We start from the raw sequence: 20,784 nt of genomic DNA, 5'->3' as shown, positions 1-20,784 counted from the left end.
GCTAACTAGGTGGCTTAAAACAACAGAAATTTAGCGGTATTAGCAGTAGGAAAATGGCCAGTATGGGAATGTGGACAAACGGAACTCAGGGATACCAGAGAGGGTGAAAGACCGATAACTAATCTGGGACAAGAAAATTCCAGTCACTTGAGAATCATTTTGTAACGGAGCAGGGCTAGTTTATCGATGTCACCATGGCTTGGAAGAAACCTACTTCTACATTCCGAACCATCACACTCTGATAACATGTTCACATAAAAACCTCTGGATTGGTGGCAGCTTTGCCGTTTAGAGAGCAGAACACTAGAAAACAGGTGGGAACACCTTCTGTCAATGAGAAATAAGCGCATCCTTTGTTGATCAGTGAGACGGTGTCCTGGTTTAGGCAAAGGGAGCCTTCCATTCTGACCCGGGTTATTAGGGGTCAATTTCCCTCTCTCTGAACAACTCAATATTGACCTGAATGTCAAAAATTAAAGCTCTCAAAAATGACCACCAACGACTAATACGACAGTTCGGGGACCTTTCCAGTTTAGCATGTTATCGCTTCCTACCGCCCAAACCACAACAGAGTAAAATGCATTGATGTAGAGCAAAAAGGGCATCAAGGAACACTAGAAACATCTTCAAAAGATTTATTTTCTATTTTTCAAAGGAATAATAGTAACAAAAAATCAAGAGATCTTATTAAAAGTATTTATTCTTAGTATAGGGAACATAATTTTAAGACTGCATATTACTTGTTTTTCAAAGATTATTAAATATCCAAGACTTTGAAAGTAGAATCAGAAGGGAGAAAAGGACCCCCCCCTCCAAAAAAAAAAAAACCAAAAAAGGTGAGGGGGTGGGGATGAAAAGAATTCAGAAACAATTTGGTTCCATTTTAGTTAAAGTGGATTTTAAAATAAGAGAGTAAGCCCATGAAGTTTCTTTGGGAGGAGAACAAAACTTCCATCTTCTTGCAGAGCTTAAGGCAGTAAAAGGAATCTGAGAAACATCCGGTTCAATTATGACGAAGTCTGCCTGCTTTCCTGGTTTTACATTGAGTTTCAATGCGGAAAGACAACAAATGTGGGTGATAAAACTGCGTTAGACACTCCATGATAGCTCTGGGCGGGCGAGGGCAGTCTCTTGTTTTGAAGAATACAGATGGAGCCAAACGTCTTAGGAGAAATTTTGGTCAATACACGGTCTACGCTCTGGAAGAAGTCACTCTGCTCCTTCCACTGCTGTTGTGGAAATAGGTTTCACGTAGTATGGACCTTCACTCAGATAAGTTCTGAGCCTCAAATAATTCGGGTTCCCAAAGATTTCTGCAATTGTCTTGGAATTGGCAAGTGCTTTCACCAGTTCATACTTAGCATCCTTTGAAGCTTTGTCATGCTCCACGGACCGATCCATCACATATTCTACGAAACCTGGACTGTTGAACATAAGTTTCTGAGCCCAGGGTTGGTTTGCAATGGCCTGAAATGGAAGGGGGAAAAGAACACAATTCCGCTGAGCCTTAAGAAGTTAGGTGTGTTAATGGAATGGCACAAACCTTAGAAAAAAATTTGGCAACACAAACTTTAAAAATGTTACTTTTTCCCTAAGTAAATTCCTCCTAAAACTCTAACTTAAGAAAATACTCTAAATATTTTTTAAAGTTCTGGATACAAAGATGCTCATTACAGTGTGAAAGGTACACTATAAATCCCCTGTAGTGGGAAGACGGGTTAGTGAATTAGGGGATACAGCAATAAAAAATTAGAAATAAAGTATATATTAAGAATAATGTTTATAAAGATGGGTAAATCTGTTATATGAAAAAAGTAGATCCAAATTACACACATGGCATAATTACAACGATGGAAAGATTAACGACTAGAGAAGAAAAGACTACCATAAAGAAGCCTGTTCACGTGCACAAGAGTGTATTTTTGAGAATGTTCGTTGTAGCATCATTTGTGATGGATGCTATCTAAATCTTCATTTACTGGAGAATGACACATTGCGGCTACACAATGAAATGCTGATGACTTTCCAACCGCCTCTTTTAGTACAGACAAATCTTAAAAACATGCTAAAGAGAAAAAGCAAATTGCAGATGATATGAAGAGCATGATACCATTTGTAAAGCTCAAGAATATTTGAAATACTGTATTTTAAGGATATATGCATAAGCAGTAAAAGTATGAAGTCACACATGCGCTTGTAAACCCTGAACTCACGGCAGTGCAGACACTGAGAAAGCGAGGAAGGGGAAGTGAGTCAGGCCGAGGTAGCAAGGTAAGACCGTGCCTGAACGTTTTCCCCAGTACACAGACAGACACTAAGACCAACGCTGACACCAGCACCAAAACAGGTGTGCTGTGTGCTTGAAACCTGCTACTTCTCAATCTCTTCCAAATTTAAAAGTAATGAATAAGCAACTTTTATAATCAAAAATGTTTTTTAAAACCTCACTACTATATTTTAACAAGGAACAATTAAGCTTACAGCCTGTCTCTTCCCTTCAAAATGTGCTCTGCAGCCCATCAGCATCGGCATCACCTGGGAACTTGTTAGAAACTGAGGCTCTCAGGCTGTATCCCAGAACCGCTGACTGAGACTCTGCATCGCAACAACCTTACAGTGCGAGAAACATCCACCTATTTAACAATATTTGAGGATGGGGGGGTTTGAAATAAAAACAGCTGCCCCAACCAGTAAATCAAAAACTGTTTCTACAACTATGGCTGAGTAAGTGAATGTAAGGTAGAAGAGTAGAAAAAAATAAAGCAATATAGAGACTGGGCTTCCCAGGTGGCTCAGTGGTAAAGAATCAGCCCGTCAATGGAGGAGATGTGGGTTAGATCCCTGGGTGGGGAAGATACCTGGAGAAAGAAATGGCACCCCACTCCAGGATCCTAGCCTGCAGAACCCCATGGACAGAGGAGCCTGGCGAGTTACAATCCATGGGGTCACAAAACAGCCAAGCGCGACTTAGCGACTAAAACAAGAATACCAGTGCGAGAGCCAAAATGCCCATCACAGTGGCTGCTAACAAGAGTGAAACAGTCTAAAAACCGCATTCTTGAAGTTGGCAGGTATTCTGTGTCCTTCAGGACGCAGACTGTATCACATCCTGGAGGAAGCCTTCCCTGTCTGGCCACCCCCTCTCCTGTTCCTTCCCTCTCCAGTCCAAGCATGCTACCTGAGATCCCATTGTTAAGATTACTAAAGGGCGTATTACTACATTTCCACCAGCCCAGGGAACCACAGTAAGTGCTGAAGCTACAAAGTTAAATCAGATATGGTTCCTATTTTTCAATAAACTCTGTTAACAGGTCAACAAATAAACATTTTCAACAAGTGTAATAAATAGAACACAGAGGCAAAACCCTCACCACATCTGTAACTATACAATTAACTATATAATTATATTTACTGCCTGGGTCCCTCCATAGACAGGGAGCTGCACGAAAGGAAGGTCTTTGTCTATTTTGTTCACTGTTACATCCCCAGAACCTAACACAGAAGCTCAATAAATATTTGCTGAATAAATTAGGAAATGCAAAGTAGGAAAGTCAGCATTGCTGAAGTCAACCTTATGAGTTTGGGCAAGGCTTGCTGAAAAGATATCTGAGCTAGCCCTTGGAAGAATAAATAGAAGTTGACAAGCAGAGTCAGGGAAGAGTGCTGCCTGCAGAGACTACAAGAGGGTCCAGAGATACGACCGGAGCAGTCCTGTTATCACTAGAGCATCCAGGACCAAAAGGGAACGGCAGGAAATTAGGCTGCGGGAAGACCAGCGCTAGGACAGTAAGGGCTTGCTTGATGGCAGGTAAGGACTCTGGAGTTAACTGTGATCCCTGAGTACCCCAAACATTTGCCACGGCATCTAATAGCTTTCACCGAAACAATCTGTTCACACATTTGTCTCCCTCATTAGTCTACACTAATAGCAGAGGGCAGACACTTACGGGCTCACTGTAAGCACTCAAGTGTTGGAGGGGCAGAGTCCCAGAAGGGCCTGTGGAAAAGAAGAGGCTGCCTACCGTGAACACTTTTAAGGCGGCACAGTGTAGCTCAGGAAAGGGTTGGTTACTGATGCCACGGAAGAGCTCCAGTGGGTCCCGAGACAAAGAAGAAAACCAGGACTCCGCCATCCTCAGGAGGTCGTCAGTCTGCTGCTCAGGCTACACGAGACAAGAGGAAAATCTCAAGGCACTAGGAAGCGAGGAAACCTGGGTTCTGATCACACCCTGCCATTAACCAGCTGGGTGGTCTCTGCCAAGTGTGGAGCACTCTTCCCCAAGCACAGCCCTGACTTCCCCCAGATTTGTTTTGGCTTGCTTTTTCGTTTTGTTTCGATGGGGTTGATTAAGCAATCTCTAGGGTCCTCTCCAGCTCTGATACTCTATGATTCCACTTTAACTTAGAAAAATGTCACTAGTCATATAAAGAAGGATATCTTCTTTCACTAAGAGTGAGAAAGATGGCATTTATTTGGTCAAAATTTAGAGTAAGTTAACTAGTATTATACAGATTTATTCTCCCCCAAATATCCCATTGTCCTTTGTTAACTTCCCAAACCGCTTACTGGTAAATAAAAAAGAGATGACAATGCATCCAAACATCTGATTTTGAGCTCTGTTGTGGCATTCTTTGCTTGATATCCTATTTTCATGAGCAAGCGTTCAAAGCGAGTTCCTTTGAAGAAAAACAAGATACTTTTTATTGTGGTAAAATACACGTCACATAAAATTTATCATTTATCCATTTTTAAAAGGATCCATTCACACCGTTGTGCAACCACTGCCCATCCACCTCGAGAACATTATCACCACCTCAAACTGCACTCACTGAATAGCAACTTCCCTTTCCCCTGCCCCATGTCCCCTGGTAACCACTACTCCACTCTGTCTCTGTGAATCTGACTCGTCCAGGTACGCTGTGTAAGTGGAATCATACAGAATCTGTCTTTTTGTGTTGGCTTATTCCACTGAGCACTGTATCTTCAAGGTTCCCCCATGTTGTAGCATGCGTCAGAATTACACTTCTTTAAAAGACTGAATAATATTCCTCCGAATGTATATATACCACATTTTGTATATCCATTCGTTCATCATGACTTGTTTCTACCCTTTGCGGTTACTGTGAATGATGCGATTAGTGAACACAGGTGTGTCTATGTAAGCCCCTGCTCTCGATATACCTGGAAGCGGCATTGCCGGACCATACGGTGATTCTGTGTTTAATTTTCGAGGAACCACCATAGTGTTTCCACAGCAGCTGCACCATTTTATATTCCCACCAGATGTGCACAAGCATTCCCATTTTTCACATCTTTGTTATTTTGTTTAAAAAACAACACCACCACAACAGCCATCCTAATGGGTGTCACGTCAACAATGAGATCTCATACGCAATACAACATCTAGAAGTTAAAGTGTAGAGATCTGGGGTCAATGGGCCTGGATTTGAGTAGCAGCTGCCCCACAATCTGAATGATCTTAAAAAATGTTCTTAACTTCTCTGAGTTTCAGCTACTTTATCTGTAAGATGAGAGTGACACTAGTGTGTTCTTTGCACTACTGTAAGAGGGTTGTATGTTATAGGTATGAGCACTTGGAAAAGGACATATGACATGGATACTAGCTATGAAACACAACAGCACATACATTAGTAATTTTTAACATCTATTTCACAAGGGTTTTAACAGTGTTGTGCATTTTTTTTGGTGTGCAGAATTCACAGTACTTGCAAGATATACATGGTTGTGCCATAAAAGTATCACTCTTGGCATAAAATCTTATAACATATTTTTGTTTACCTTCCTTGACATATAAATATTAAACAAAGGTGTCTTTTCATTAAATACGAATAACCCTGAGAAATATTAACACTTGTTATGCTGTTTTTATATATGAGGAAAATGAAGCCGAGAGCAGTGAAGTGAATACAAGAAGCTGAAAAAGCTACATCAGTGTCAGAACTGGGACATAAAGCCAGGTCTTTCTGACTCCAGACTACCGTCTCTGTACCATGAATACTATTTAAGAAGATGTAGAAGGGAAACAGTGTTTGATCCAGTCAAGTTAAAAAAAAAATTCAGTAATTATTATGAGACTTTTTAGCGGTTAGTCACAGGTCATGCTAAGAAGACTGTCCTATAAAACCAGCTTCTACAATGAAGTTAAGCATAGCAGCAAATTCATTCTTATTTTTAAAAAACGAGAGAGAGAGAGTGAGCCTTAAGGAAAACCAAAACAAGTCATACCAACCTGTTTTCTGTAAAACTTGTTTTCCTTCAACATTGGATCCCAGAATTCCAATTGTGTCCACGGCTACACCAATCATGGTGGGGTCTTGACTTTCTGTCATTTCGAAGACCTTTTCCACAAAGATAGGATAACGCTCACAGATCTGTTGAGGACTATCCATTATGGCCAGGTTTCCAAAGAACTTCACAAACCCTGAAGATATTTAGAAGAGTGTATTTTAATAGAGAAAGAAGACAACACAAATTGTGGGCCCCACATTTTCACGGGACAGTAATAACCTTCAGGCCAGAAAGGGGAGAAAGGTTATGGTGCTGTGCTGCCCAGAAACCAGAGAGGCCACAAGAAGGTACTGAAGGATCTGTGCCGTCCTGAGGGAACAGAGACCCCAGGGTGTCAGCTGATCTGAGTCTGAACACTGAAGCACTGTCATCAGCAAAAAGGAGAAAACGAGGACCCGTGGAATCAGAGGAAGGCAAGTCTGGAGTCATTTTCAGGAAGAAAATTTTAAACAGAGACATTCATCAATGAAATGAGCAAGGCTCTCTAAAATAAACCTTCAGTTTCTGAAAGTGCTCAAGAAAAAGTAACCGACCATGTCCTAGAACAGAATGACTAGAGCAAGTCCATATTAAAGATTCCAGCTCGGGCTTTGACAACTCTGAGACATGCTGTGAATGTCATTCTGGTAGTTTTATCTATGACTCTTTTGACTGAGGGTCAAGGGAAACACCCTAATGCTCTAAATAGCAACATTGCTTGAAAATCAGAATCAACAGCACGTGGCTCCCAGAGCAAGATTCCACTTCATTAAGGGCCTACGGGCATCATCTTGAGGAAACTGGCTCTAAAGAAAACAACTCTTGGCCTCCCCTGTCAAAGAGTAATTCTGAATCAAAACACACACTGTCAACTCCACAAGTATTTCTTACCTGGCAAATAGAAGCTAGAGAAAGGATCTGCATCTGCTCCAACGATTATGTTAGAAATCTGATCAATGACTCCTTCTTGAGCAAGGTACTGTCGTCCATGATGAGTACAGGCCAGTGATGTCACCATTTCTATACAGGTGGCTCTGAAACGCCAAGGTTTTGCATATGACGGACAGTTTATAAACTGTTTTTATACAGGTTATTTTATTTAATTCTTCCCACCAAATGTGAAAGGTCAATGATCCTGGATCTCCTTTTCAGATGAGGACAGAAGGATGAGAAAATTGTAACTTGTCCAGAATCACAATCGTACTGTTTTTCCGAGACAGTTATGACTCAAACCGTGGTCTTCTAATACGAGGCCCACGGCTGCTCCTTGTTTCCATTATAACACAACCCTCCTCAAAGAGTTTCTAAACCTATGTTTTATCTTGTAATGTCAAACATGACTATTTTTTTAACACAATTACTTCTACCACATATTTAAAAAATAATTCTTTGGTATCATTTAAAGCCTAACCATGAAAAAATTTCCTCATGTAACTAAAACAAGTATTTTTATAGTTGATCCTAAGATATATTAACTGACTATTTGCAAGTTTTTTTCCTGTGTCACTGACTCTGATACTAAGTTAAAGAAATTTAACAAAATAATTTCCTTACTATGAAAGCTCTGAAACAACCTAACTCCAATGTTTTGAGATAGCATTAACTGAGGACTGGTTTATACATGTGAGTTTAACAAATTCAGTCACAGTTAAAGAACAGAAGACAATCAGAAAATCATTTAAGAAAAGGAAAACAAAGTCCTGTGTACACAAAGGTAACTATAGTGCTCTTATAACAGCAAAATATTTGAAGCAAACCAAGTGTTTAGGAGTGAGGAGGTGTTGGTAAACTGTGGAATATCCAAGGAAACACTTGGCAGATATCAAAGGGGACTCAGGGAGGAGTAGGGAGCTGGGAATAGAGACTGGAATTAACATTTCCCAATATAGAGCCTATATCAGCCACTGTACTGGTCTCTATGGTTAATTCACTTAATCCTCATTTTCAGAGTTGTCATTCACATTTAATGCTGTAAATGACAACATTTACAGAGTTGTCATCAAGCTCAGTTCAGTTCAGTTGCGCCCAACTCTTTGCGACCCCATGGACTGTAGCACGCCAGGCCTCCCCATCCATCACCAACTCCTGGAGTCTACCCAAACTCATGTCGGTGATCCCATCCAACCATCTCATCCTCTGGCGTCCCCTTCTCCTCCTGCCCTCAATCTTTCCCAGCATAAGAGTCTTTTCAAATGAGTCAGCTCTTCACATCAGGTGGCCAAACTATTGGAGTTTCAGCTTCAATATCAGTCCTTCTGATGAACACCCAGGACTGATCTCCTTTAGGATGGACTGGTTGGATCTCCTTGCAGTCCAAGGGACTCTCAAGAGCATTCTCCAACACCACAGTTCAAAAGCATCAATTCTTCAGCACTCAGCTTTCTTTATAGTCCAACTCTCACATCCATACATGACCACTGGAAAAACCATAGCTTTGACTAGACAGACCTTTGCTGACAAAGTAACATCTCTGCTTTTTAATATGCTGTCTAGGTTGGTCATAACTTTCCTTCCAAGGAGTAAGTATCTTTTAATTTCATGGCTGCAGTCACCATCTGCAGTGATTTTGGAGCCCAAACAAATAGTTAGCCACTGTTTCTGCTGTTTCCCCATGTTTTTGCCATGAAGTGATGGGACCAGATGCCATGATCTTCATTTTCTGAATGTTGAGTTTTAAGCCAACTTTTTCACTCTCCTCTTTCACTTTCATCAAGAGGCTCTTTAGTTCTTCTTCACTTTCTGCCATGAGGGTGGTGTCATCTGCATATCTGAGGTTATTGATATTTCTCCCAGCAATCTTGATTCCAGCTTATGCTTCCTCCAGCCCAGCGTTTCTCATGATGTAGTCTGCATAGAAGTTAAATAAGCAGGGTGACAATATACAGCCTTGACATACTCCTTTTCCTATTTGGAACCAGTCTGTTGTTCCATGTCCAGTTCTAACTGCTGCTTCCTGACCTGCATACAGGTTTCTCAAAAGGCAGGTCAGGTGGTCTGGTATTCCCATCCCTTTCAGAACTTTTCACAGTTTACTGTGATCCACACAGTCAAAGGCTCTGGCACAGTCAATAAAGCAGAAATAGATGTTTTTCTGGAACTCTCTCGCTTTTTCGATGATCCAGTAGATGTTGGCAATTTGATCTCTGGTTCCTCTGCCTTTTTTGAAACCAGCTTGAACATCTGGAAGTTCACAGTTCATGTATTGCTGAAGCCTGGCTTGGAAAATTTTGGGCATTACTTTGCTAGCATCTGAGATGAGTGCAATTGTGTGGTAGTTTGAGCATTCTTTGGCATTGCCTTTCTTTGGGATTGGAATGAAAAGTGACCTTTTTCAGTCCTGTGGCCCCTGCTGAGTTTTCCAAATTTGCTGGCATACATGTTGTTGTCATCAAGGAGATGAGGAAAACTCAGGTGCAGAAAGGTTACAATAATCTAAAGTCAAACAGCTACTAAGTAGTAGAGATGCATGCAAACCAAGGCTCTCACTCATTTTCAAGAGGCCAAGTTTTATTCTGTCATGCTGTAGTGCTACTACTTAACAACATCAAAACATATGCATGTCGGGAATTCTCTGTTAGTCCAGCAGTTAAGAGTCAGCACTTTCATAGCCTAGGGCCTGGGTTCAATCCCTGGTCAGGGAACTAACATTCCATAAGCCGCACAGCATGGCCAAAAGAAACAAGCAAAGAAACAAAAATCAATATGTATATGCAATGGGATTCCCTGGTGGCTCAGACAGTAAAGAATCTACCTGCAACGCAAAAAATCTGGGTTTGATCCCTGGGTCAGGAAGATCCCTGGAGAAAGATGTGGCTACCCACTCCAATATTTTTGTCTGGAGAATTCAATGGACAGAGAAGCCTAGCGGGCTACAGTCCATGGGGTTACCAAGAGTCAGACACAACTGAGTGACTCTCACTTTACTTTCCCTGGTGGCTCAGTGGTTAAGAATTCACTCATCAATGTAGGGAACTCAGGTTCAACCCCTGAGTCAGGAAGATCCCCTGGAGAAGGAAATGGCAACCCACTCCAGTGTTCTTACCTGGGAAATTCCATGGACAGAGGAGCCTGGAAGGCTATAGTCCATGGGGTCACAAAAGAGTCGGACACAGCTTAGTGATTAAACAACCATATATGCGCGCGCGTGTACACACACACACACACACACACACACACACACCCTATGTGCATGCTAACATGTTAAGCAATACAAAACGACAGTTACCATGTGGTTGGCACCTTCTAAAGCGCACACAGGCCTAAGGACAGGGAACAGTTATTCAAAAGGAGCTAAACTGTCATGAAGGGCTTTACTAAGTTCCAGTATGTTGTGATCACGTAAGGTGAGCCGTGTTCTAAACGCCCCTTCTTCAGGACATACATCGGTCTGGAGATTGCAACCTGAGCATAGGATCCAGGCAGGGGAGGTCATGCTAGCCCTTGGGTTGTCTCCTGGCTCTCCAGAAGACATTTTGCTTTAAGAACTTTCTCCATCAACGTACCTGACCAGCACATCCTCACCAGTCAGTTCTCGGAGGAGCTGGGTTACCAACCCACTGGTGGTACAGTAGTTCAAAGATTCTGGTGACACAGAAGAAATCTCCACAATTAGCTGAGAGAAAAGAATAGAAAAAGCAGAAAGGTGAAAAGAGCACCAAACTTGTTTGTTAGATGGCATTTTAAGTTAAATGCAGGGCTAGGAAGTATATTATATACTGGTACAAATTACATATGTACTTAATATAACTGAATTTTTAAAAATCCGTCATTTGTCTCCACAAGTAGGACAAGTTTGTTGAACTCATAAGAAACTACTCTGGCACAGAAACACTCCATATACCTGGGCATATCTTGACTTTTTCAAAAAGAAACCATTAATTGGGACAAAAGCCCCTGTCGACAACAACAAACAGACTGTAAAAATCACTCCTTCATCCATGTACTCCATGTGTCAGCAGTTCAGTTACTCATTCCACAAGCGTGTTCTGAGCGCTTGCCCAGAGGCCTGGGGCACCAAGGATCTTAGGCAGAGGAATGGCAGAATCGGACTCCGCCTTTAGAAGGTCATTCTGACTGCGCGCGGCAATGGACGAGCAGAGCCAAAGCAAGCTGGCAGACCCATCTGGGGGAAAGCCCAGCACTCCAGGTGAGAGGCACTGGGGGCTTAAGGCCAGGGCTGTGGCAGCTACACCAAGGAAGAGAAGCGCGTGAGTCTGACTAAAGCCGATGCCGTGTGATGACTGAATGGATACGTGGTGGGAGGAGATGGCCTCAGAGAATGAGGTCCAATATCCAGCCGTGTGGGCTGTGAGCCAGGGTCCCTTTGTTGCTGCTGTGTCCCTTTAGGGGTATTTTTTAATGGAGAGAATCAGGGGTTTGTTCTGAACATGAGCACAGCCTAGCTTGCCTTCACAAACCCCAACAATTAAAAGTTCAATAGAGGTTAAGGACTCAGGACACCAAGAAATAGCTATACAAACAAGGAAAACTAAGACTCTTACATGTTAAGACACGCAACATAATTCCCCCTTCAGACTGTTCTGAAGAGGGAATTAGGCTATAGAAGGCTCATTTTGAATACACAGTCTACTAACTGAATGGTCTTGGGTAAACAGCTCCATTAATAGTGAGAATAATGATAATGAAGTATAGGATTTACTGTGAGAACTGAAGACAGTATAGATGAGAGGATTCAGCACACTGCTCAGTACAGAGCTGCTTCTTACTAGCACTACTATGCTAATTTTTTCAAAGTGTAATCTCAATGGTATCTCCTCTATTATATCAGTAGTATTTAGCGAAAGGGAAAGACGCTCAGTCGAGCCCGACTCTTTGTGACTCATGGACTATACAGTCCATGGAATTCTCCAGGCCAGAATATTGGAGTGGGTAGCCTTTCCCTTCTCCAGGGGATCTTCCCAACCCAGGGACAGAACCCAGGTCTCCAATACTGCAGGCGATATAAACATGTTTTATATGACTGTCTCACACATCAGGGTGGCAGTTCATCTCTACATTGTTAGCGACTAGTATAGGGCCCAACATAGACTATACACTCAATAAATACATGTCAAATGAGCCATCTTGCCTTTTTATGTAAGCCTTACTGCATTCTGAATTACAGGCACCAGAGAGTATGCTTTTAGTCTTACCTCATAGACTCTATACCGAACAATGTCATTTGTTTTCATGACACTTTTCAAATCATCCAGCAGATTACTTTCAAATAAAGCCTCCAGTCCAGCTTGGGTCAGTGATATTTTTGACAGGGATTTAATGGCCTTAGAAGGAAAGAAAATATGTTAAGTAGCCAAAATGCCAAACTGTATTTTCTACTTCCTAAGACTGAAGTGAAAATTAGTGTATGGAATGCACCTTATCCAAAAAGCATTCACTACATTTTACGTATACTTACTTATAATTGGAAAAGATATACTGTATTTTCAATAGAAAATAGAAAGTTTCTTATCAAGCAACCCAACTTATATAAGCTCTATGATGGATAATTTAGACATGTGTATTCTAGAAAATAAAAGGGGTTTAGTAGCTTTTTTTTTTACAACCGTTTATTTATGTGATCCGATCGATATGAGGTTGCAAATTCAATTACACAAATCATCGGTTCTAACCCTTCACCTCTCAATCCAGAAGGCCGCTCTGTTTTTAGGACGTCGTCACTGCACGTTTAGGCGATGGCTGTAGCTGACTCACCGTTTTAGCTACAGACAGATTCTCTCCACCGATACAATAAACAATTTGTTTCAGTAATTCAGCATTATTTAGAATCTCAGTAACAGCATCAGGATTTTCAACAATCCTTCCAACCTGAAAGGAAAAAAACAATCAGAAATACTCTTCCAAGGCAGGGCAACATGGAAACACATGGCAGTCAAATTTCCTTAGTGCAGTTGTTTTAGGAGTTACTGACTATAGCCATGAGTCATTAAAAATTCCAAATGACTCAGATTCATTAAAGTCAAACACACAGATGGCACAGTCACGTCTTTGAAAGAAAAAAACAAAGCAGGCGAGTCAAGGTTTGAGACACCTCAGTGAGCGAACACAGCACAAATCCACGTTCTGTCGGCTTTCAGTGGTTAACTGCAAGAGCAGATTAACTTCTTTGGGCCTAACTTTTTGTCTGTCAAATAGGAATGCAATACTTAGCTGCAGGATCATAATAAAGATTAAATGAAACTTAAATAGGTAAAGCCAGAGTGTCTGCAAGGAAATGGTTAATGGGTAACTTGATACCTTCCCCTTTTCCTGAATAAATACTTTAGAGGAGAAAAGAAAAAACAGCAACTGAACATCTCTTGGAAAACTAACTGCTCAGCTTCTGTCCCTTCATGATAATCCTCAGCAGCAGCTCTTCACCCAAACAGTAGCATTTTGGTTACCAGGCTGGTAAGAGTTACTGTCAATTTGTTGGAATTGTGACCTTTATAATAGTACGTCATTCGTGCCACTATAATAAGACTTACCATGGCAATCTTTTTTTTTTTTAGACTTGGGCTCCTTGGAGGAAAGAAACAGGCTTTATTTAACAACTTTTGTATCAGGCATTTTACCATATACTAACATCATATGGTAAAATGTCTGACAAAAGCAACTCCGTATTTGATGAAAAACTGATTCAGCCGGTACTTATTGGAACTTCTTACTTCAGCTTGCATTCCCCAGTTATACTTAGCTACACACACTAGACTGGATAATTCTTACAGACAGAGAGAGCATGCATCTTCTTCACCTCTCTCTCTCTCTAGCACCCAGCACAGAGCCTGGCCCAGGGCAGATGGTCACTAAACGCTGATTCCATTACGTGCTAGTAAAATATTCATACCTGGGACAGAGTGAGGATTTTTACAGACTCATTAGGGTGAGTCAGTCCCCTCTGCAGGTCAACCCTGAGGTTCCGGGCCACATGAACTGGCTCCAAAGCTTGCAGCAATCTCTCCAGGATGGATACACACAAAGTAGTCTGTTCCCTAGAGGAGACACCATAGATCCCATCAATTCCTGTCCCACCAGGTAGGAAGAGACAACCTAATCCTAAAGGAAATCAGTCCTGAACATTCACTGGAAGGACTGATGCTGAAGCTCCAATCCTGTGGCCACCTGATGTGAAGACCTGACGCTGGAAAACACCCTGACGCTGGGAAAGCTTGCAGGAGGAGAAGGGGACGACAGAGGATGAGATGGTTGGAGGGCATCACCAACTCAACAGACACGAGTCTGAGCAAGCTCCGGGAGTTGGTCATGGACAGGGAGGCCTGGTGTGCTGCAGTCCATGGGGTCACAGAGTCGAACACAACTAAGCAATTGAGCTGAAGTGAACAACCTTAATATCTGACACCAAGCTTAATAAGGCTCTCCTCCGCACAGAGATTTCCCTTTGAAAGACCACTTCTACTAATTCATTCAACATTTACTAAGTATCTGTTATGTACCATGTCTGTGCTGCTGTGCTGCTAAGTCGCATCAGTTGTGTCCGACTCTGTGCGACTCCATAGACGGAAGCCCACCAGGCTCCTCTATCCATGGGATTTCTAGGGAGATATATATATATATATATATATAGATATACATATATACTCTCTAAGGATAAGATATATTCTCTGATCTCAAGGAGCTCATTTAATGGAAGACACAGAAAAATAGGCAACTATAATCCAGGTAGATAAAGGCTACAGGTTAGGGCTGAAAGCTGAAGGAGCTCAGAAAAGAAGATGGGATTCAGGGAAGACCTCCCAGAGGGTAACACCTAAACGATACTTTAAGAAAACATGGGAGTTAGCTAAGAGAAGTGTTCCAGGCAAAGGGGGTATGAGCACAAAGGAATACACAAAGGAATGAGACGGTGTTGCGCATTCAAGGAACCCCAGGGCACTTGGGATGATGGGGTGGGGGAGGAGCGGGGAGAAGGATGACCGACAAAAAGCGAAACAGGAAGGACGCACAGAAGCTGGGCTCTGATGGGTCTTCCACGTCCTGCTATGGAATTTAGCCTTTTCCTAGAAAGTAACGGAAAGCCATTAAGTGGTTTTAAAGCAGAGAAGGAACACAATGACATCTGACTTGTAGAAATCACTGCATCAGTTTTAGAGAAAAAACTTTCAGTTAGAAGTTATTTGATGGTGAGAGGTGATAAAGGAGCAAAAAGGTGGAAGTAACAGTGAGAAAGGAGAAGAGGGAAAAGATTCAAGAGCTATTAAGGAGGCAAATTAAGCAGAACTTGATGACTACCAGGTGCAGATAGAGGTGTTTCATGAGTCATTTCCTTGTCTCTTAATAGGCCATACAAATAAATGGGCACTCATATACTACTAACAGGACTATATCGTTAAACTGGGCCTGTTTAACAGGGAACTAAGCCATATACTAACACACAGCTCCACAGGCGGCACAGAGTCTGCCTGCCAATGCATGGCACCAAGAGATGCGGGTTCAGTCGCTGGGTTGGGAAGATCCCCTGGAGAAGGAAAGGGAGACCTGCTCCAATTTTCTTGCCTGGAAAATTCCATGGACAGGGGAGCCTAGAAGGCTAGAGTCCTTGGGGTCGCAAAGAGTCAGACATGACTGAGCTCAGCAACACACAGCAATTCAAAGCAAATGAACATATCCTTTTAACTTAGTGACTGCACTTTGCACAATCAAGCCCAAGAGAGTAGTTAATTTTTTTATTCTCAAGATAAGTCAAAACGTATGTCCACACAATAACTGTACACCAGTGTTCACAGACCCTGCTTGCCAGGGCTGGAGGAGGGATGAGGGGGGGAAGTAGAGTGATTGCCAATGGCTATAGGTTTCTGTGATTAAGCCTCTGACTGTGTGGATCACAAGCAGCTACGGAAAATTCTTAGAGAGATGGGAATACCAGAGCACCTTACCTGTGGTCAGTTGGAACCGGACATGGAACAACCGACTCCTTCAAAATCGGGAAAGGAGTGTGACAAGGCTGTATACTGTCACCCTGCTTATTTAACTTACATGCAGAGTTCAGTTCAGTTGCTCAGTTGTGTCCAACTCATTGGAACCCCACGGACTGCAGCACACTAGGCTTCCCTATCTATCACCAACTCCCGGAGCTTTCTCAAACTCATGTCCATTGACTCCGTGATGTCATCCAACCACCTCATCCTCTGTTGTCCCCTTCTCCTGACGCCTTCAATCTTTTCCAGCATCAGGGTCTTTTCCAATGAATCAGTTCTTTGCATCAAGTAGCCAAAATATTGGAGTTTTGGCTTCAGCATCGTCCTTCCAGTGAATATTCTGGACTGATTTCCTTTAGGATGGATTGGTTGGATCTGCTTGCAGTCCAAGGGACTCTCAAGAGACTTCTCCAATACCACAGTTCAAAAGCATCAATTCTTCAGTGCTCAGCTTTCTTTATAGTCCAACTCTCACATCCATACACGACTACTGGAAAAACCACAGCCTTGACTAGACAGACCTTAGTCAGCAAAGTAATGTCTCTGGTTTTTAATATGCTGTCTAGGTTGGTCATAGCTTTTCTTCCAAGAGCAAGGGTCTTTTAATTTCATGGCTATAGTCACCATCTACAGTGATTTTGGAGCCCCCCCAATATAGTCTGTCACTATTTCCATTGTTTCCCCATCTATTTGCCATGAAGTGATGGGACCGGATGCCATGATCTTAGTTTTCTGAATGTTGAGCTTTAAGCCAGCTTTTTCACTCTCCTCTTTCATTTTCATCAAGAGGCTCTTTAGTTCCTCTTCGCTTTCTGCCATAAGGGTGGTATCATCTGCATATCGAGGTTATTGATATTTCTCCCAGCAATCTTGATTCCAGCTTGTGCTTCTTCTAGTCCAGCGTTTCTCATGATGTACTCTGCATATAAGTTAAATAAGCAGGGTGACAATATATAGCCTTGATGTACTCGTTTCCTAGTTTAGAACCAGTCTGTTGTTTCATGTCCAGTTCTAACTGTTGCCTCTTGACCTGCAGGTCAAGATTTCTCAGGTGGCAGGTCAGGGAGTCTGGTATTGCCATCTCTTCAAGAATTTTCCACAGTTTGTTGTGATCCACACAGTCAAAGGCTTTGGCATAGTCAATAAGGCAAAAGTATATGTTTTTCTGGAACTCTCTTGCTTTTTTGATGATCCAGCAGATGTTGGCAATTTGATCTCTGGTTCCTCCGTATTTTCTAAATGCAGCTTGAACATCTGAAGTTCATGGTTCATGTACTGTTGAAGCCTGGCTTAGAGAATTTTGAGCATTTCTTTGCTAGAGTACGAGATGAGTACATGCCGAGTACATCATGAGAAATGCCTGGCTGAAGCACAAGCACAAGCTGGAATCAAGATTGCTGGGAGAAATATCAATAACCTCAGATATGCAGATGACACCACCCTTATGGCAGAAAGCAAAGAGGAACTAAAAAACCTGTTGATGAAAGTGAAAGAGGAGAGTGAAAAAGTTGGCTTAAAACTCAACATTCAAAAAACTAAGATCCACAGCATCTGGTCCCATCACTTCATGGCAAATAGATGGGGAAACAATGGAAACAGTGACAGACTTTATTTTCTTGGGCTCCAGAATCACTGCAGATGGTGATTGCACCCATGAAATTAAGATACTTGCTCCTTGGAAGAAAAGCTATGACCAACCTAGACAGCATATTAAAAACCAGAGACATTAGTTTGCCGACAAAAGTCCATCTAGTCAAAACTATGGGTTTTCCAGCAGTCATGTATGAATGTGAAAGTTGGACTATAAAAAAAGCTGAGCACCGAAGAACTGATGCTTTTGAACTGCGGTGTTGGAGGATACTCTTAAGAGTCCCTTGGACTGCATGGAGATCCAACCAGTCCATCCTAAAGGAAATCAGTCCTAAATATTCACTGGAAGGACTGATGCTGAAGCTCTACTCTTTGAGCCACCCGATACGAAGAACTGACTCACTGGAAAAGACCCTGATGCTGGGAAAGATTGGTGGGAGGAGAAGGGGATGACAGAGGATGAGATGGCTGGATGGCATCACCAACGCGATGGACATGAGTCTGAACAAGCCCCGGGAGATGGTGATGGACAGGGAAGCCTAGTGTGCTGCAGTCCATGGTGTCGTAAAGAGTCAGACACGACTGAGCAACTGAACTGAACTGAGGAAAGATCCTGAACCAATATATAGCCCAGAGAAACAGAAAAATATCTAGAGATTGCCAATTCAATATATAGAGAGTTATTCCCACAAGTTGGTATCTACTCCCCTGTCTTTAAATTTCCAGTGACAGTGTTTTCTAGAGTACTGCTCCTTCTTACGGCGAACTACCTCCCCCACGGACCTTATTCTTCAAACTCCACTTCATTTCAGTCCCAACTGCATTCCTGGTGTTAACTTATGGTGTAGCCACTGAAAGTCTCTTCAGGTACAATATAAAGTGGCTGGACTAGTTGGGCTGTCTAAAAGCTATGCATCTTTTATTTGGCATCTATCTTTTTATGTGCTGCACCCTAGGAGGGATGCAGAGATGAACAAAACATGGCCCCTGTCATCAAAGAATTTACAAACTAGAATGAAACACATATGGAATTACAACATAAGGCAAAAATGTCAAGGATCACTACCAGAAATAACCATAATGTCCTTAAGGAGATCTGAGATCTGTCTCTACAACTGGAGTGACCAAGAAAGACTTTTTGGAGGGGAACACACTTCATCTGGGCCTTAAAAGATGACAGATTTGGAGAGAAGGAAAGAAGGTATTTCAGTTAGTACGACTGGCATAACCAGTTAGAAAAGTGCCAAGTCATGCTTAAGGAAAAGTAATTAGCTCCACATGGTAGCTGGAGCAGATGAAATACGTGTAGAGTGGAGAAGAGAGATGAGGCTGGAAAAGCAGGGTGAAAATCAACTGTACGGGTCGGAATGCCAGACTGGCGAGTCTCACTTTCACACCCAAGGCCCTGGGAGACCATGGAGAAGCCGGGAGCCAAACAACCTGAGAAGTTCACCGTGGTTGCATCGCTGGAAGAACACACTGGAAAAGTAAACTCAGGGATAATGAGAAATTAAACCAATGCAACAGGTCTAGCAGAGGGAGAAAATGAGGGCCTGAAATAAAATGGACATATAAGAGGGATTTAATAAACAGGTCTAAATAATGTTGACTAACATAATTAAAGAAGGGATAACACAAATGAAAAAGAGAGAACTCTTAGAAGGTCAGAGTCAAAAAAGTCCTCTGAAATCATCCAGTCTTGACTCAGTGACTCATTGTCTTTTCAAGAAGGAAGGTCGCTTTTAAATTTCTGGATCACAAACATTTTAAAAGCGTTTTAGGTTATCGATGATCAAATACAAAGCATTTAAAAATAAAATACTACAGATGTGAATAAAATGAAAAGTAAAATGCCATCCTACCATGCTAAGTTCCATTTCCATATTAATAGCTTCTGACGTACCTTTCCGATATGTCTAATGTTACATTGGCCAGTGTTCATGTGGGTATGAGAGGGTTGTAATTCTTTTTTTTAATTACATATAATGGGATTATAAACTCCAACAATTTTTTCATTCACCAATATATATTAAAGATCTATGTCCATATATACAGAGAGATAGATATATCTACTCGATTTTTCTAACAGCCGCATACTGTTCCATAGTCATATGGCATAACTTAAGAAGCTCCTTTTAAGAGATATTCAGGTTGCTCCTAGTTGTTTGCTTTTTGCTGTCAACTTCTGCGGTGAATAAACCTGTAGATACAGTACATTTTGTGTGTGAGAATACCTGCACGTTCCATTTCTGTAACAAGAATTACTGGATCAAGGGTATGTGAATTTAAAATATCGACAGAGCCTACCAAGCCGCCAGGAGAGCACCTCTTCTAAAGAGGAGAGAAAAAGTCAAGGACTTGGATACGTGTTGGAGGAGCCCTTCCTATAGGTGGGCAACCTTGCCTTTCGCCTCCTATTTCAAGGATCAAGGCAGCGAGTCCAAACGACCGCCAGGGGCACACCGCAGAGCCTGGACTTGAACCCCGTCACTTGCCTCTCAGCCCTGGATCCTTCCTCTCTGAAATTTCATCTACATTCAGCCTTCACTGAGACTAGGAAAAGCCTCCCCCGTCACCACCCCCGATCCCCGGCTCCATACTTAGGGGTGTCATTCTCCCCCGCTCAAGCTGCAGGGTCCTCTCACCGATGGTTCTCGTTGAGCAGGGAGAAAAGCGGACCAAGGCGCAGCTCCGCCGCTTGCTCGCGGAGCTCGCTGAGCGGCACCGACTGCAGCAGCGACTGCAGAGCGCGCAGCTCCTCCAGCGGCGCCTCCAGCCGCGAAACCTCCCTCAGCAGCGCCAGCGCCTGGGCCGCCATGATGCCCCCTCCCGCCAGGGTTCGCCAGTCAGCCCGCCCCGCCCCCGGTTCGCGGCGCGCCTCTTCGAGCCTCGCGAGATCTTCCCGGCGCGGCCTCCCTTCCCTGAGGCTTGGCTGAGCCCAAATCGCCCCGGCCGCACCAATAGCGTTGCTCA

The 20,784-nt window shown here is 42.6% G+C and overlaps 1 protein-coding gene across 1 annotated transcript; it reads right to left on the bottom strand.

The window, feature by feature from the left end:
* Positions 1 to 619: 619 nt before the first annotated feature.
* Positions 620 to 20,659, bottom strand: PSMD5 (proteasome 26S subunit, non-ATPase 5). Its single transcript, XM_004003968.6, has 10 exons — positions 20,457 to 20,659; positions 14,133 to 14,277; positions 13,001 to 13,114; positions 12,442 to 12,570; positions 10,792 to 10,901; positions 7,181 to 7,323; positions 6,252 to 6,443; positions 4,568 to 4,677; positions 4,023 to 4,163; positions 620 to 1,467 (listed from the first exon to the last, which is right to left on the bottom strand). The coding sequence occupies exons 1-10, from the start codon at positions 20,627 to 20,629 to the stop codon at positions 1,210 to 1,212; spliced, it is 1,515 nt and encodes a 504-aa protein (XP_004004017.2). The 5' UTR covers positions 20,630 to 20,659; the 3' UTR covers positions 620 to 1,209.
* Positions 20,660 to 20,784: the final 125 nt, after the last annotated feature.

The sequence above is a fragment of the Ovis aries genome, chromosome 2 (genome assembly GCF_016772045.2).
Source record: "Ovis aries strain OAR_USU_Benz2616 breed Rambouillet chromosome 2, ARS-UI_Ramb_v3.0, whole genome shotgun sequence".
NCBI lineage: Eukaryota > Metazoa > Chordata > Mammalia > Artiodactyla > Bovidae > Ovis > Ovis aries.
This window is presented reverse-complemented; position numbering and strand designations above follow the sequence as displayed.

Excerpts from the sequence above, each read along its gene's own strand:
- PSMD5 (XM_004003968.6), bottom strand. The coding sequence starts at position 20,629 with ATGGCGGCCCAGGCGCTGGCGCTGCTGAGGGAGGTTTCGCGGCTGGAG. Across the intron at positions 13,115-14,132 it reads AAATCCTCACTCTGTCCCAG|GTTGGAAGGATTGTTGAAAA; the intron begins GTATGAATATTT and ends TTTTCCTTTCAG. Across the intron at positions 4,164-4,567 it reads CATCTCTTTTTTATTTACCA|CCTGAGCAGCAGACTGACGA; the intron begins GTAAGCGGTTTG and ends TGTCTCGTGTAG.